The sequence below is a fragment of the Anolis sagrei genome, chromosome 5 (assembly GCF_037176765.1).
Source record: "Anolis sagrei isolate rAnoSag1 chromosome 5, rAnoSag1.mat, whole genome shotgun sequence".
NCBI classification, from domain to species: Eukaryota; Metazoa; Chordata; class Lepidosauria; order Squamata; family Dactyloidae; genus Anolis; species Anolis sagrei.
The window spans coordinates 118,991,360-119,006,704 of NC_090025.1; the positions used below are offsets into that span (position 1 = coordinate 118,991,360).

Below are 15,345 nucleotides of genomic sequence, written 5' to 3' on the forward strand. Positions count from 1 at the left end.
AGTTAGCATTTGGATTTTCTCTATTTCCCATTGAACGATGACATGATTTTCTACCATAATTTATCAGTGCTGTTGTTAAGGCTTCTTTGGGAATCTCAAATATAGGCTGATGTGTGCATGATCCTCAAGCTGACTTACACTATTTCCAAACATAATGTACATTTGTTGCTCTTGGCGTGTGCCTTCAAGTAATTTCTGATTTTTGGCAATGCTAAGGACAAGTCTATTGTGGGATTTCCTTGTTAGAATACGTTTAGAGACAGTTTTCCTTGCATTTCTCTGAGAGTGTGACTTGCCCAAGGTCACCAAGTGGATTTCCATGGCTGAGCAGAGATACTTCTAGTGTCCTAGCCCAACTCACGAACTACGAAACCACACTGGCTGCCATAAAGAAATATTGTAAATTACCATTTCCCTAAACTCCCGTCATACATATCAGCATGCTAATGACTGTAGCATACTGAGATTTGTGGGCAAGAATCATCCAATGAATGCAATATTGTTAGTCATGAAAGCAGGTACAACATAGTACGAACTGAAAGACATGTATTACTGGTTCAAACTGAATTAATCCCCTGGTCATTAGTATTTCATTCTGAGGCATGAACATGCACACAATCTTAATATGAATAGAAGTATGCTAGCAAGAGTTGTTCTAAGGAATAATCTAAGAATATGTGTGTTTCGAATATGTGAATTACAATATGCTTTTTAAGAACTTTTTAAAGTCAGTTTTTTCCCTTATGTTTTTAGAGATCTGAGCAACCTTACCACAAATAGAGGTGGCTGAGAAGATGCTAATGTTTGACCCAGTACCTATCAAACAAGAAGCAATGGAACCAGTTCCAGTGGTCAGTATTAATTTCCATTAAAGTTTTTGTTGTGTATTAGACCCTTGGCAAGCTAAAGGTGGCATCTATTTACACTAATCTTTGGATCACCCAAGAAACAAAAAGTGACCCACTATTTCCCCTGAAAAGCACTGATGTCCATCATGCCCAGGAATATTAATTAGAGAACATCTGAAGTGTTGCATAATCACAGAGAGGTTTGCCTTTAATTATTTCTTATCAGGTAGATATTAAAAAGGTTTGGTTCCCCTGTTTAGAAGTGCAGGGGTGAGGAAATTGCCTCTTGGATTTCTTTCTGCCATGCTATTTTAAAGACATATGGTCTCTATAAAGAAAAGTGGGGGAAAGAAACAGCCTTGTTACTTAGGCTGTAACTACCACACCTTTGAGCTTCAAATAGAATTCCTTTTTTAATGCAATTATTAATTAATTTATTTACTTACTTCATTTCTACCCTGCCTTTCTTGACCCCGAAGGGGACTCAAGGCGGCTTACAATTCCAGCAAAAAAGTCAATGCCGCACAGGTAAACAGTAAAACATATCTCATCAAAATATAAACAATGTAAATATATAAGCAATTAAAACACATATTTCTTTAGAATTTATGCTAGACCAACACAGAAATGTGTAGGAAATAAGGTTAGTTTAGGATCTTCTAAAGTGAATTCGATGCAGTACGCCTATTTGCTTTGTCTGCCCCTGTGTCCTTGGAAAATTATTGTAAAGAGGAAAAAATGAATAAAGGACTGTAGCTAAGACATTGCTGGTAATAAGAAACTTATACAATTAGATCATCTCTGTTTTTGGCTAGTCATATTCCTTCCAGCAGTGATTATACAAGATGTAAGGGTGACTTTAAAACAAAGTTGTCATGGATATTTATAATATTTGTAGAAAAGGATCCAAATGCCAGTATTCAGACATTGGTGGCAGACATGTCAAAAATACATCTTTATAAAATTTGAATATTAATGAATCACTGTCTTGAATTCAGTTTAAAACAAACAAGCACCTCCTTTTTCTGATCAAGAAAACTGAACACTGCATAGTACTTAGTGAAAATAAATCTCTCTTTAAATAATCAGTATGGTTAAAAATGTAAAAGAATTTTACTTTAAATTGCTCTTGAGCCTAAATGGGCAGTATCCACCAGATGCTCTGTTGTCCTCAAATGTAAGTGATGCATTGAGCTTCCTCAGTGTCTCTGTGTGACTGTCCAGTCTCTGAGGGCCCTTTCAAGATTTCCTACCTTGGTTGAATATTAGTAATTTTTAAAGGAGTATAATAAGTATGGTATTCCATTCATAACATTCCCAAGAATTTTGGGCTTTGTGTACCTACCTATTTGAATCTGAAGAACTGAAATCTGGAAAATATATTCTAATTGTATGAGTTCATGGGTTAATTTGGTTCTCCAAATGCATAATATAGTAATTAATCAATTGCCCTATTGATATACTGATTTTAACAGTTTACATTGAAGTATATCCCATTGTTTTCAATGGAAAACCCTACTTCCAAATTGGTATACTGAGGATGATGCTGCAAAATGCAAAGGATTTCGAATACCTGCACAGTTTTGTAGAAACTTTTGACAAGATTTGATACCATGGATGGAAAAGAAACATTCCCATGAATTGCTAACATGAACCCATATTTTAAAACACAAGATCTTACCCTGTTTCCAGTGATGTAAATTAAACTTCCAGCAACTCAAAATGTTTACACCCTCTCAAAAGTGTTCACCCTCTACAATATCTGGACTACTTTGTACATTTTATATATCTTTTCCACAAAGCTATCTGTATTAGGGGTGTGCAAATCTGTTTTCATTTCGAATTTTGTGTGCCCCCCGTTCTGTTTTTGGGAAGATTCCAGGAGAATAGGAGGAGGCAGTTCAGATTCGTAAATTGAAGCCCTGAGTTCCGTTTCAGGTGTAAAAGGTTGAGGCCTGAAAGAAGAAGCACAGTGCTGATTTTTAGGTATATGGTGGTATGGGTGTGATCCTGAAAGATTTACCATGATCACATAATAAGAGTGCACACCCAGAGTATTTTGTCATCTCTGTCAGACTATTCAGTTGTTTCAACACACAAGTGATAAGTTGGTTGCAAAGTTAATTACAGTGTCCCTTGAGTTCCACCCTGTTGATTATATGTAGCATGAAACAGTTAATGTGGTACTTCTATGTGTGTGCAAGCAGTTTTCTATCCATTTAATTTTCTAGAAAAAATGGTTTTGCTATACAAATAGTTATGGTTACATGCCTTTGCTATATGAATAGTCGGCTTGAGGGCCCAAGTACCATTAAAAGGCTTGACAAACACAATTTCAATAAATATTCCAATCATTCACAAGAAATTAGGATTTGCTGTTGATTGTAGAAACCTTATAAAATGAACGTGTACTATGTAGCTTAAAATATGTGAATTCTTTACGATAATAAAACTCTTTCATCATCACAAGAATCATAACATATAGCATATTACTTCAGATTAACTTTATAAGAACATCCACTTCTGGGTGTAAAATGTCAACTGTTCAGCTAGGCTTTGATCTGGAACATGTATGTATTAATGGCAACAAAATATGCATATCTCTAATTGGTAATCCCAGGGAGTAACAAATAGATTTAGGCCAAAATGTTTGTTTCACCTTTGAAGTCTGACATGTGAATGGGGGGGGGGGGGGGGGCGTGTAGGGAAATTGTGCTATTGGGGTTCTCTTTCACCAACCTGCTTATCTCATTTGCATGAAATCTATGTTTTCCTACTAGATTAATTCTTAAGAAAAAGGTTGACATAGATGCAAAACGAAAATCATTAGTTTTTAAAGTTATAGAAACTAGAGAGCCTTATTTATTTATTTAGCTACATCAAATTCAAGTATGTATGTTGCCAAACTCAGATGTATAGAAATGAGAATAGTGATAAATTTGTAATGTTAACAGCTGTGGTGATACTATTTTTTCTGTAATGCTATGCTACATTTAACATTGTTGAAACAGCATAACATTTGAACATAGAATTCATTAGTGATGTCTGTTGTGAATGGGTACAGCTAGCCTTCCACTTTCACAGCTGTTAGGGTGCAAAAAATGGGGAAAACATGAGATACCCCAAACGCACACACCAAAGGCCCTATAGTGGCACATGTGTTCCCTTGCGCACACATTCAAGTGGCATAGGGAAGAGAGTGGGATGAGGGATCAAGAGGAGGAAGTGTGGATAGTGCAAGGGTCTCCTGGCCAGACAGAGGCAGTGCTGTCATTTCCTCCATAAGAGCAGCTGCCAAAGCCCATTCCCGCTGCTATTGCCCTCCTCACAGTACTACTCACACATCCACTTGCCCCATCTCTCTCTTCCTCCCTGCCTCCTCCCTTTGTCTGTCCTAGACACATTTATACTTTTCCCACTGCCTTCATGTGATCCTCTGCATGCTCACATGAACATGCCTCTCCTCCTTGCACTCTCCACATCACATCCCCTAGTAATGGTACAAATGCTTTTTTAGATGATATGTGCCTCTCTGTTCCTGCCTCAGTGGTCACATGCCATCCTTGTGCAATTCTGAGCCTTATAGCACCTTGGGTCTCATTTAGTTCTATTATGTCACTTCTAGACTTGCATTCAAGTGCTCCGTATTGGTATAGCATCCAGGATTTGTTTGTCAAATCACCCCAAACATGCTTTTGGACTAGCTCAAAGTGTCAGTCCTCTCAAAGCACTATATTATGTCAATGTAATTATTTTACCTGGATGAAACATATTTCTGGAATCCTCCTGCTCTTCAATTGCACTTGGTTAATGGCTGTATGATTATCCTATGCTCAATTATAAATATTTAATACCACAATGTTTTGTAAGGTAATAATACAAGATTTAATGTAGGCCTTATCATGGCATTTGTTTGCTGCACATAGCCATACTTTAACTACTGTAGCCAGCTTGGCTGCACAGGCATCCCACGCAGTTCCTTGGGGCATCAGCAAAACAGTCTTCCGTCTGTGAGGAGTGCCATAGGATCCCTGGCGAGGCTCCAGAGAATGCTGTGGTGCACCTTTTGAGTTTCACCATCTCTGCAGTAGTTTGGGCAAACCCTGGAAGCCATAAGGTGTTTAATAAAGTTAATTATCCCTCCTTGATCATTCAGAACCTTAATAAATTATTATTTTTTTCAAATAGATCTTTAAGCTATGATAGGTACAAGATTACAAATTCAGTATCTGGGAAAAGACAAAAGGCAAAGAAGGCTTGATTCCTGAAAATGTATTAAAGGAATATTACACCAAGTTTTAATGCCTTAAATATAATTGTCAAAAGGTGTTACATATTCCCACACTTCTGATTAATTCACATTAAAGCTGGAACTGGAGTTGGTTTGTTATTGTAGGTCTCACTATATCCACAGCACAAAGAAAACACCCCAATAGATTATTCCTATTTAGAAACAGAATGCTGCAAAATAACTCTTAGTTTTGGCAGAAGCAGTAACTATGAGGGCTGATCATGCCAGAAATACATTTTAGATACTCCAGGGTCCTGTTTGCCCACCTTGGACCTCAGTGAATCACACCCACAAATCTTTTAAAACTACAAAAAAGTAAGCAATCTGCTCTGAAAGAAAACAATCCCTTTGTATGTGCCTTTTTGAGTCACCTCTTTATTTCAAAGAGCATTATGTTTTACCACAGTTCTCACCGTAGATTATTGGGCACTGTTTTGAGTTTAAATAATTGTTTTATATGCTTGTGGTTTTCTCTATCATTGTATTGTGTATTTATTTTATGCGTTGTTCCAGGCACAGTATGTAAACCGCCCCAAGTCCCTTCGGAGAGATGGAGGCAGGGTACAAAATAAAGTTATTATTATTTATAGTAAAGGTAAAGGTTTCCCCTTGACATTAAGTCTAGTTGTATATGACTCTGGAGGGTGGTGCTCATCTCCATTTCTAAGCCTAAGAGCCGGCGTTGTGTAAACACCTCCAAGGTCATGTGGCCAGCATGACTGCATAGAGCGCAGTTAGCTTCCCTCCAAGGCGGTACCTATTGATGTACTCACATTTGCATGTCTTTGAACTGCTAGGTTGGCAGAAGCTGGGGCTAACAGCGAGAGCTCACCCTGCTCCGCAGATTCTAACTACCAACCTTTCGCTCAACAAGTTCAGCAGCTCAGTGTTTTAACCCACTGTGCCACCTGGGGGCAGGTATAGATATCCACTTTATAGATTTCAATTTGTCTTCATAGTTAAATACAGTAGTTACGTTAAATTACTATGAAGATGATTCATAGGTAAGCAATGGCCCAAATGCTGTTGTTAGTCCTATCTAGAATAGACCCATTAACTCTGTGAAATTTACCTAAATATTGAATTTATTTATTCAGTAGTTGGTTTGTTGACTCTATCCTAATTAGAACTAATCAAAAAAATTCCTGGCTCGTTTTTTATTTTGTTTTGTTTTGTTTTTAAAAAAACAAACACGTGTGTCTGTTTTTTATGCTATTAATATCAGTATCCATTTCATTTATCTGTCTCCCTTTCTTTTTTCACATAGTCATTCAATTCTAGTTACATGGATCACATGAAAGCCAACAAATACAGTGTCATTTATTCAACGCCGAATATGATGCACAATAAATTCTATCAGTTTCCAGAAGAATTGTGCAATGGAGTTCAGCTTGAGCCCGTTGATCTCACAGTGAACAAGCCACCTTCAGCCGGAAGTTCTCCTTCTCCCCTGAAATTCCAGAATTCCCACAGGATAGCCTCACCTGGATTAAATCTGCCTTCACCCAGCCCGCCAATGAAGAAATTGACGCCACCAGGAATACAGCCTTTCCCTATGCCATTAACTATTCCTCCAGTAATGGCAGCTCTTTCACGCCATGGACTTCGAAGCCCTGGGCTACTTCCAGTTATACAGCCAGTTGTAGTACAACCTGTCCCTTTTATGTACGCCCCTCACCTTCAACAGCCTCTTATGGTATCCACAGTCCTTTCAGAAGAATTGGAAAGTCCAAGTAGTGTGCCAGGTAAAAGCATGCATTTTTGTGGTTCCTTACTACTGCTCCATTTCTTCTCATTTAAAAATTATGAAAGCAGATCCCATGTTCTTCCACAGATAGATATAGATAGATAGATAGATAGATAGATAGATAGATAGATAGTGCTTTGTATCTTTTAACTAGAAGGTGCAGGGTATAGGTTAAATATCCCTTATCTGGTATTGCAAAATACAAAATACTGCAAAATTGCCCACATGTTTGACTGTGAGAGTGACACTGTTTTTCCCTAATAATTAACTAACACAAATATTGTTTCATGCACAAAATTATTTAAAATATTGTATAAATTTTCCTTCAGGCAATATGTATGAGGTGTACAAGAAGCAGAAATGGATTTCATATTTAGACCTGGGTTCCATCTCAAAAATATCTTCATATATACATATATGCAGATACAGATATTCCAAAATCTGAAAAACAATTAAAAATCCAAAACACTCTGCTCCCAAACATTTTAGATAAGGGATACTTACTCAGCCTGTTTTAAAATATCATGCCCAACCTTTTCCACAATTTTTGTGACAATAAAGGCAACCAAAAAGATAAGTGCTGCCTCGAGCATCATTCATGGAGGAATGGCGGTGTTTTCAAGTCTAGGATTTTTCTTTATATTCAGAATTTCCTGTCTATAACTCCCCAAATCACCTTGTCAGCATGTAACTTTTGCAAGCTCTGTTTGTATTCACTCATTCACTTACTCATTTTTGTTTTATGTCTTTGTTTTTGTTTTTGGTAGTCTCTGTCATTGAGTCTTATGAGAAACAAGCACTAAAGAAATCTATCAAGGTAGAACCAGGTCTGGAATCACCTAGGAATGACTACTACACCGAACAAATGTCCCCTCCATTGATGACTTCATTGTCACCCCCTCAAGCAATGTTTCAAGAGTAAGTAGTTAATTGCCTGTTCTAAAATAAGACTTAAATGTTCTTTTTCATTGCAGACTAGATCCAGAATATTCAGAATAGCACAATTTTTACAATTGCGGTGCTTTGTGCCATTTGAAAATAATTTTTGTGGTTGAAAAAGATGAGAGAAAGGAAAACACAGAAGGGCAACAAATGGAATACAATAACATCTGGATTCCTTTGTAAAATTCCGTTGAGCAATCAGAGTGATCGTATTTAAAAAGCTTCATCTCAAAGCACATTTATATTCAGGCAGAATAATGTTCAAAACCTTCAGAAATAGTGGCACTCCAGGCTCCCTTAGACTTAAAAAAGGAGGGAAACTTTGATATGATCAATTAAAATATATTTTTCATTAGTGCAACTATGGTGTTGCACTATTGCCAAAAAAATGCCCAGGAAATACCGAAGTGGAGCCATTCAGAACCTTGTTGGAGTATGTCCATGCTGTATGGTTTGGAGATTTTTTTTCCATTGCCATTTGTGTTTTTCATTACTCTTGAATAGATTTTGTCAGTGATTGATTGCTACAGTTGGCAAGTCAGAAAAGATATTTTTCCACATCAAATTGTCTAGAACACCAGCACTAGAGGGCTTTTTCCCATTCTCCTGCATCACTTGACTTAGCTTTCTTCTTATTTGAGGCATCTGAAGCTACTTGTTTTGATGGATGGTCCTTTCTTTCGGTAAAACATTGTTCTCAATGTCTTATGTCGGCAGTGTTACCAGTAGTAACCATTTAAAATTTATTGAGAGCCATCATGTCATGAGAGTCATCAGTAAAAGCTGTAATATATTGAAAGATAATCTGACTAATTCTTTCTAGCAACCATAAAGACTGCTTGTGTGTGTGTTTTTTTAAAAAAAAAATCCTACCTTGCAGAAATTCCAACAGAAATTTCTATATTGTAATCAAATTCCTTGATTTTATTAGAAGTGCTCGGTGCAAAAAATGAAGTTTGGGCTTCTTGCTTGATAAATAATAAGGAATAGTAGTGGGATAAGTTTCTGCTTCTCCCTTACATCAAGGGTGGGAAACCCTTGCAGCTTTTTTCTAAATAATGTTTTTCTTAGTTTATTTCAACAACGGTAACAATACAAAATGATAAGATGCATATAGCACTATATGACCCAAAAATCATTTTTTAAAAAGAGATCTTGTAAAAACGTTTTCCAGTATTACTTCAATCCCTGTGGAACTGGGTTATCACCAGCATAGTTTTAAACAAAAATGAATGTGTGTGCTCCAATTTCCCTTTGAAAACTATACACTTAGTTGTTAAATTTTCTCTTAAGGCCATATCCCACAGCTTCCTGCATCCTGTGAGCAGATTTAATTCCTCAGCATATTTCCCTCCTCTAGCAATGGCCCTTCTCACCACTGATAATAAGAGAATACACAACATTTGTAATGCAATCTTTTCATTACTATTTGTAAAACTGAAAAGTAATAATAATGTGCCATTATTGTTGATGTACTGGATTAGGTTCAGTATATGTCCCTGGAAGACATATATTTGGTAGCAGTTTAGCCAAACTTTAATCTCTGTTCACATCCTCTCCTAAAAGGAGACACTGTTATTGATTAATGAAAATCAATTAAAGTACCTTCTATATAATGTTTTGCATAGATTTACTTTTTGAAATATGCTGGAATGTCTTCAGAACAAGAGCTGATTCAAGTAGTGTTTCAGACTGTCTTGAGTTGGAAGCATCTTGACCTGTTTAATAGTTGATTCAGGTGTATAATTCCCACCTACCAGCATTCTCAGTGTTACATAGATGATCCTGCCGTTATCCTCCACCATTGGCCAGGCTGGCATAGGCCGATGGGAATTGGAGTTCAACAGTATGTGGTGGGCCACAGCTTTCCCAACCATCAGCTATTTTTTATGTAAACAGGGCTACATGGGTATCAGTGCTAGCCAAGAATGAAGGCTTTCACAGTTATGTTTTCGTGGGTGATGTCCCTTGAATTTGTTTCCATTCAGCACTAAAAATATATTCTAACAATATATGCATGAGCAGTTGGAATCTGAACATTCGGCCCATGTGAAATCCTTTGTCCTTGGTTTATAGGAAACAATTTTTAACACAGACAAATATCACAGTAGACACTTTGTGTGGGGGAGCCATATAAACCACAACAACATGTCTTTTTGGAAGATAATGTTTTATGTTTCAGAAAGACCTCTCTGTATGAATGTCTAGTCATAAATAGCCATGTAAGCTGGACCAGTCTGCCATAGAATACATTCATTATTACAATGAGCAGTAAGGATTGGTATCACTGAAACTTACGTCATGCAATATAGCTTTAACCTATCTATCTATATCTATCTATCTATCTATCTATCTTCTTCTTGCAATCCTAGAGTTTTCCTTTGATTGGAAGCAAATAAATACAGAAAGTTGCCAGTATTATCATTAATGTTATTTTTTGTTAAATATAACTGCTGTTGTTGCAAACAGCACAGCTCCCTCATGCCAAGACCCAGCAGCTAAGGAAAGGCCTGCCCTTCATGCCAATTGCCCTGGTATTGTCCTTGTAGAGGGAGAATACTAGGAAGACATTGCGCCCAGGGCATCAACTCATGAAAGGCCTTCCATGCATCCCGCTGCCACCCCCATTTCCTTGTGTATCTTACGTTTTTAGATTGTAAGCCTGAGGGCAAGGAACTGCCAAATTCACAATTTTGCACTGATTATGTAAAGCACCATGTACACTGATAGTGCTAAAGAAAAATGAACAGACAGACCTTTGATATTTGTAAAGTAGTGACAACTGTACATTTATTACAGTCAGAAGCTGTAATTGCAACTTATTGTTTTCCTGGCAATTTGTCTTGTTGGAGTAATACATGGTATAGATGATGGTGACCACTAATGATGTATCACTATGGTTATTGCCTCTAAAAGTGCAAATTGCATGGGATAAAGGAGGGATTTTTTTAAAAAAAAATCCAACCGACCATTGTTAATTCTTGCCAATTTTAGTATTTCCTAAGATGTCAGCTGCTATACATTTGGTTAAGAACTTTGAGTTCTAAGCACTTATGAAAATCAGACTTCAAATCTAAATAGTGCAGAGATCTTTGTGGCCTCAATTCAGCAAGTTAGTATAAATACCCCTCGTGAACCTATGCTGTATTGAGTGATATTGCCTCCCCTCAATTTACTGAGAAGCTTCTGATGCCACTTCACGTGGTCACCCTGTGCTCCATAGTGAGCAGTCAGGTCCTGAGAAGATCTTGCTATATCCCATAGCTAGGAACAACATAATAACAGCAGCGATGAGATCCTTGGAGAATCCCAGAGGACCTCAACACTGATATCATAATTTTGCATCTTACTTTGGGGAATTAGCCAGACGCCTTCTCACTGAAAAGAGTCGAATAGCCATGTGGGTTACTTGCAGGGGACTTTCAGTGAATTGGGTTGGGACCTTTGGGCATCATGGGAGGAAGAAGGCAATCCCAACCAGAAAAGGGTCATTCATATGTATAGGAGAGGTTTACATCTGTCCCCAACAGATTTCTGACATGCATCTTATAAAATTATCAACTGGTATCTCAGAATTGGGACAGGAGGCATTAATTTCACATAAAGTTACAAGCATTTCTGGAAATGCTAATTAGGTTTAGAGATCATTACTGCCCTGTTAATAGTCAAGTGTTCTGTATCCTTTGTCATGTTCTAAACAGATTGCAGTGGTGGTGTCTTATTTTGAACATCTCACCTGCACAGTAGTTTTTAAGATGCAAGCTGGGAAAACCTTTTTTTTTCTTTTTTCTTTTTTGAGGCTAGAGAGATAATTTCAGACATCCTGTGGGTGTGACACATTTGGTCTGCACACTACTTTTAGGAATTGACATCATTGGTGAAGGGCGGCCGCACCCTTTTGCCAGCCCTAAACAGGAAATTCTTAATTGGTCTCTAAAGGAGTGGATGAACAATAAAGCCATTTGATTTAGCTTTAAAGGCAAAAGAAGTGATAGAGTTAATAACATGAAAATGCTATCAGCCAAATGGGTTCTTTTTTATAAAAAAAAAATCCGTGTTTTACACAGGAAAAGAATGTATGAAGTTTACTGCTAATTGAGCATTTGGAAAATCTAAGCACACTTGTCTAGAAAACTAGAGCCTACCTTAAAAAATAAATGGAAAAAATCCTAACATGTTAGGTAACTTTTTTATTGTTCTTCATTCCAGAAAATGAATAAAAACCTCATTGGGGAAAAGAGCCAAAGTTTTACCACAAAAGTCCATGAAATTTGCTAAGCTTGCTTGAATTTTTCCACATGCATGTAATGTTGATCATGCTGCCAAAAGACAAGAGGGGGGCGGATAAAAGAGCTTTGTGGTATAGCATTTTAAAAGATTTAGCTAGAAAGATTTAATTTTTGAACTGTATCTTCTTTCAGGAATCATCCTTCAGTTATAGTTCAGCCTGGTAAGAGGCCATTACCTGTGGAATCTCCTGACACACAAAGGAAGCGCCGGATACACCGATGTGATTATGAAGGCTGCAACAAAGTTTACACTAAAAGCTCCCATTTAAAAGCACACAGAAGGACGCATACAGGTATGAAACAAATTTAAATAACATTTATTTTCTTTTTAGGAAGCTTCATTGGGTTGCATCAAAACAGTATAAACGTCATTTCTTGGCACATAGAATTAGATTGCGACTTAACCCCAGCCTGAATGTATGAAGTGCAGTGCTTTGCAAGTATCACTTTGCAGGCATCACTGAGAACGGGGAGAAGGGACAGAGTGACTCAGCTTATAATACTTAATTAATGTTTTAATGCTATGTTTTTAATGGGTTTGGTTTTAATGTTTTTGCTTATTTACCAATATATTAATATATGGCATTGAATTGTTGTCTTTGTAAGGCCGCCCTGAGTCCCCTTTGGGCTTGAGAAGGACAGGATATAAATGTGGTGAATAAATAAATAATAATAATTTCTTGAAACTAAAGAAGTGATCACAAATTTGTGCGTGTGAGCTACCTGTGGCTGTAAGGTTTCAGGATGATTTGGACAGCAGAACAACTATAGCTGCAGAAGCAGTAACTGACGTTCCTAAAGCAGGGGCAAAGATGTGGATTCCTCTTTCAGATTGGATTGTCCACCCCTCCTCCTCAGAATGAGTCATGGAAGCCAATGGTCAAATCCCAAGCCCTATTCCTTGCCTGATTCGATCTAGTCTTTCTCCGTCCCAGGTGTCCCTTCCCTTTTTTCAGATATCTAAGAATCCCAGATGATGGGTGCTTTTGTCATCTATCCCCACCCCTTTCCCAATGGGAAATGCTGAAAGAGTAGAGGAAATCTTGCCTCTGTTTCCAGCCTCCATTCTGAGAATGGAGATAGCAGTCTGCATTCATTATTGCAGGGAAAAGTTTTGAGGTGGAACACCCCTATATCTCTGAAATAGTAATGGGATCCCTTGGCTTCAGCTCGCATGGCCAAATTGGAAGGCAGAATACAGAAAGAAGGCTACATGAGGCCTTTACTGAACATGCCTTTGCTGAACGCCGCCATATTAGATAATCACCAACCAGCCCTCAGTATCCCCTCTGTGGGCAAGGCTCTTGAGCACGCGATGGCTTCCCAGTTCCAAGGTGTCAAGGATAAAACTGGACAGAGTGATGTTCCCTGTGGGTTCTGCTGGGTCTCTTATTGGCTTTCAGTACCATCAGCCATTGTATACTTGGCCATCTCTGTGGAATCCGGAGGCACTGTCTTGCAGTGGCACCAATCGTTTTTGGAGGGTCACACTCATGCTATTCCCATACTATTTAACATATGCATGTAACTAGTTCAGGCATGGGCAAACTTCTGCCCCACCTATCTTTTGGACGTCAATTCCTATAATTCCTAACAGCTAAAACACCTAGAGGGAAGAAGTTTACCCATGCCTGAATTAGTAGGACAGGTTTCCCAGCGATTTAATTGTCAGCAGTATGCCATTGACACTCAACTCTATCACTCCTTTTCATTTAACTCTGTACCATATCAGTGTCTGTTGTCACTAATAAATTGGATGAGGGTGAACAAATTAAGAATTTCACTGTGGTGACACACAAACACTTCTGGTTATTTGGAAAGCAGATCAGGAAATACCGAGCACAATTCAAAGTGCTGGCTTTAGCCTATAAAGCCCTAAACGGTTCTGGCCCTGCTTATCTTTCCGAGCGTATCTCTCCTTATGCACCATCCAGGAATTTAAGATCTTCTGGAGAGGCCCTGCTCTCTGTCCCACCTTCTTCACAGGTTCGGTTGGCGGGGACTAGAAATAGGGCCTTTTCAGTGGTGGCCTCTCGGCTATGGAACGCCCTCCCCAGGGACATTAGATCAGCCCCCACCCTCTTAACATTTTGTAAAAAAGTCAAAACCTGGCTTTGTGAGCAGGCTTTCTCAAATGAAGTGTAGCAAATAATTACTTGACCTCAGAACAGCTGGACAAGTGCAATCGAATAATGATTCTGGAAATTAGATGCGTAGGATTTGTTTTTATGTTTTATTGATTTTATTGTTATGGAATTTTTATGGATGTTTATATGCTTTTAACTGTTTATTGTGGCATCGAATTGTACCGGTCTTGTAAACCACCCTGAGTTGTCCTCGGGCTGAGAAGTGGGGTATAGAAATATAGTAACTAATAAATAAATAAATAAATAAATAAATAAAGATTCAATCTGTGTTTGATGAGGTTACGTTTCCCTTGAAGATGCAGATTCATTGCTTGGGTTTGCTTTTCAACTAAGTGAAATCCTGTGGATTTTCCTCTGGAGTAAATCTTGCCATGTTCAGTGTTTATTTTCCATTAGAGATGTGTAGAACTGCAGCACTGGTTATATTTTTCCGTGCAGACTTTGGCCTGCTTATTTTGCTTGCCAGCTAAATGGTGACTCAGTGAAGTTTGCTCTACCACACCCTTTTACATCATCACCAAATTTGTCCCAGATTTACTGCATTATATGCTCACATTTCAAACTTCTTTTTTAAATGTTCCTTTTAAATGACAGAGAGATTTATTAAGACTTGGAGGAAGGGGTGAAGGGATTTCTTTTCCTTCCATTTTTTGAGAGTGTCTCTAAACAAAAAGCATCAGAAAGACAACTGTCAAAAGAAGTCCAGGATAAAATTAAGCAGAAACACCAATGTGGATTTGATTAAAAAATACATCAAAAATCCCACCCAACCCATGGGATATTTTTTAAATATTTCAAATTATGGCTATGTCCCAGAGTACCATTAAATCCACTATTGCAAAATTAAAAGAACATGGGTTAACCACAAGTCTGCCTAGAGAACATAATCCATGCAAACTCAGTGACTCAGTAAATTAGGGGCACATTAGAGAGAGAAAAAACCAAGAGACCAGTGGTAGCTCTGAAAGAGTGGCAAGAAGAAAACTATTGTTGAAACAAAACAACATTTTAAAAAATTTAAAAGGTGCATGCATGGCTTGGTGAGACTAAAATGAAACATTTTGGCTATGCATTAAAGCAC

At 37.8% G+C, this 15,345-nt stretch overlaps 1 protein-coding gene across 3 annotated transcripts in view; it reads left to right on the plus strand.

Moving 5' to 3' along the window:
* KLF3 (KLF transcription factor 3) overlaps window positions 1-15,345 on the plus strand; it is a 48,483-nt gene that overhangs the window by 27,305 nt on the left and 5,833 nt on the right. For all 3 annotated transcript variants that reach the window (XM_060777829.2, XM_060777828.2, XM_067469027.1), the window contains 4 exons: window positions 754-851; window positions 6,407-6,884; window positions 7,654-7,804; window positions 12,250-12,410. In XM_060777829.2, the coding sequence (XP_060633812.1) occupies window positions 795-851; window positions 6,407-6,884; window positions 7,654-7,804; window positions 12,250-12,410 (847 nt within the window). In that variant the 5' untranslated portion in view covers window positions 754-794. The remainder of the gene's footprint in view (window positions 1-753; window positions 852-6,406; window positions 6,885-7,653; window positions 7,805-12,249; window positions 12,411-15,345) is intronic.